The sequence below is a fragment of the Microplitis mediator genome, chromosome 7 (assembly GCF_029852145.1).
Source record: "Microplitis mediator isolate UGA2020A chromosome 7, iyMicMedi2.1, whole genome shotgun sequence".
In the NCBI taxonomy this organism is placed as follows: domain Eukaryota; kingdom Metazoa; phylum Arthropoda; class Insecta; order Hymenoptera; family Braconidae; genus Microplitis; species Microplitis mediator.
Window position 1 is genome coordinate 17375999 of NC_079975.1, and position 3159 is coordinate 17379157.

A 3159-nucleotide genomic window follows, 5' to 3' on the forward strand; every position below is an offset into this window, starting at 1 on the left:
TGCTCAGGCATGATCATGCATGTTGATTTTTTCCCGGGATCTTTTCAATATAAGTAGACTTTAATTTATTTCTTTGATATGTAGTTGAAAAATTTCAACTTTTATACGATACATTGATTCATGACTCAAATAAATACCTCTAAATATATTCAATTGAAATTCAGATCATAAGTTACTAGAAAGTAAATTTGAGTTTTTATCAAAGAATGTAGCGAAGTAAAAAAACGCAAACAGAAATTAAGTTCAATGAACAAATTTATTGAACGAATCAAGAATGTAATTAATCAGTCTTGAATTTATGATAATAGAATTTTTCATGACCAAAAATGTTATCGTTACGAATGAAAAAGGTGATCTCTGTTGATGTGAAAACAATCTACTCCACGTTAGAGAAACTCATACTGATGAAAAAGTTGGTCTACCTGAGTTGCGACCAACTTGACGACAACTTTCAGCTTGTGTATAACTGTTGACTACAAGTTGCTCAGAAACTTGGCGACAATCTACTGCCGTATCCTGTCACAAAGTTTCTGAGCAACTTGTAGACAAGTTGTCGGCAACAGTTACACGAGCTGAAAGTTGTCGACAACCCGGAAAAAAATGATCAGACCTGATCAGACATGAACAGGCATGAGTCTTCAGGCCTGATCAGACATGAAAAATGACCAGGCATGTTCAGGTCTGATCAGGTATGTTCATGTCTGTTCATGCCCATCCGGGTAAAAAAATTATATATAAAAAATGGCCCTATATAATTATATATAATTATGTATAACTATATTCAATTATACATGTATATAATTATTGCTATAAAAATAAAAAAAATAAAAAATTCGGGCGTGTGCAGGATTTGAACCGTGGACCTTGCGCTCGAAAGTGTAACTCGCTACCCACTGACCTAAGAGATTTAGTTGAGAAGTAAGTTTCGTATAAACTTCAAGTAATAAAAATCTTATACGTGATAGATTCTTGGTCAACAAAATTTTAGATCTATGAGCAGACATGAACAGCCATGAACAGACATGAACATATATGACCAGGCATGAACAGGCATGGACAGGTATGATCAGGCCTGAGCGTATTTAACGCTTCAGACATGAACAGGCATGAACAGACATGACCAGGCATGGACAGGTATGATCAGACATGAGCGTATTTAACGCTTCAGACATGACCAGGCATGGACAGGTATGAACAGGCATGATCAGACCTGACTGTATTTAACGCTTCAGACATGAACAGGCATGGACAGGTATGATCAGGCCTGATCATGTCTAATTTCAGGCCTAATCATACATGAACAGGCATGATCAGGTCTAATTTCAGGCCTGATCATACATGAACAGGCATGGTCAGGTCTGATCATTTTTTCCCGGGAAGTTTCTCGGAAAGTTGTCGTCAACTTATGGAAATGTCAACTTTTGCGGCCAATTTGGCGATTGATTGCGGCTGTAGGTTGTCGACCAGCAGCTAACTTGCATATCGGGTATAACCGTTATTTCTGAAAAAGTTAAAAATGAGTAAATAATTCAAATCTGACACTTTGATTGAGTAAAAATAATTATAAGCTTCGCTACAATGAAGGGAGTAAAAACATACCAAATTCATATTCGCTTGTAGATCTTCCGGTAATCGTCCCGGGCGTGGGTGCAGTGGGGTTTTCAATATTCGGCCGAACAATCAGGGCAGCTTTTTTTAATTGAGGAGCGTGACAACGGATAGCTAAATCATAAATCTCTGGAGCATTTAGGTTATAAAGACAGTTCAAGCCAATCGACTTTTCGCACATTTTTTTCAGTCTTATCAATTTATATTTATCAGCGGCTTCTAGCAAATACTCTGAATGATCATCTAAGTCACAGACCTTGTCAGTATGGATATATTCCACAACTTTTCTAAATATCTCTGGATCGATATCCGTAAGAGTTAATTCAGAATTGTTATTGCTGCCGAATGTTTGTTGATGACGAACAACATCTTCGTACAATACAGGACAACTTTTTTTTAAAAGATTTCTATGCACTGAAAATGTATTACATTTATTATTACCCTGCACCTGTATGACAACAACATCACCGTGATCTTCTTGTCTGTGTAACTCAAAGTAATCAATTGGAGCTGGTAAAATTTTCGGACGAGGTATCAACGAACAACGATCCAAATGCCAGTAAGAAAAAATTTCTATGAGCAGTGTCATGGTATTGTTTGGAAGCAGATCTTCTTTTGTTCTCTGGAAACGGTCAGGAACGAAATCTGGGTCTTCACGATTAGTATAAGTACTTTGGTCACTCAGTCCAATGTAAAGATGATTTTTGTTGATATCAACCAGGTAAAAGTTACAGGTGTTATCATCAATTCCGCTTATAGGGATGAATGATAAACTCAGCCCGCCAGGAAATAACTTTGAACTTGAAATTTTCAATTCGACCTTCCACTTGATTGATTGACCTCTAAACTCGTAAGAAAACTCCTTATCCAGAGTGACGGGGTCCTCATGTCCGGTGCGGTCTGCACGCTCAAGTACTTGATTTATATCCGGTATTTCCCAACTTTTAGAGGTTATACTAAAGTTTCGAAGTCTTGATTGTAGAGGCATTTTGAATTGACACAACTTTTCATTTTTGATTCCTGCGATGAACACAATTAATGTAATTTTCTAATACGAATCATCAATGACGTGGCAATAAGGTATAATTACTATAGTGGTTTGTTGCTATGTCCACGCTTCCGTTTGCCAAGATTAACTGTATGTATGTATCTGTGTATAGTCGTCCCGGATAAAGCTTGGGATTTTTTCCCACCATTGTAGTTTCCCTCTCTATTATAATATTCTGGAAAAGATATTCTGCGCATGCGCAAATCCAAATATTGTGGTAGAGGAGGAATAACTGCGGTAGAGCAAAATCCCAAACTTTCTATGGGACAACTATACTATGGGTTTTTGTATTTTTTATTTTCCCATATTTAACGCAGATCGATTACTTCTTTTAAAAGCTCTATTGTGTAAAATATAAAATAAATTTCTACTAGGTAAAAGTTCTTAGAACGGAAACTAGTAAATACTTAAAATTTCCCTGATTAAAAAAAATGATTAAAAATGATTTAAAATGATTTGTTTTTTAATCATTTTAAATACTTTTTAATCCTTCAAATCATTTC

General features: G+C 36.0%; 1 protein-coding gene across 2 annotated transcripts; it reads right to left on the reverse strand.

Moving 5' to 3' along the window:
• Positions 1-844: 844 nt before the first annotated feature.
• Positions 845-2761, reverse strand: LOC130671447 (uncharacterized). Of its 2 annotated transcripts, XM_057475344.1 has the most exons (3): positions 2699-2761; positions 1600-2628; positions 845-1501 (listed from the first exon to the last, which is right to left on the reverse strand). In XM_057475344.1, the coding sequence occupies exons 2-3, from the start codon at positions 2594-2596 to the stop codon at positions 1404-1406; spliced, it is 1095 nt and encodes a 364-aa protein (XP_057331327.1). In that variant the 5' UTR covers positions 2597-2628; positions 2699-2761; the 3' UTR covers positions 845-1403. The 2 variants fall into 2 exon arrangements, with proteins under 2 accessions (XP_057331327.1, XP_057331326.1); XM_057475343.1 differs by having other exon boundaries at positions 1600-2735.
• Positions 2762-3159: the final 398 nt, after the last annotated feature.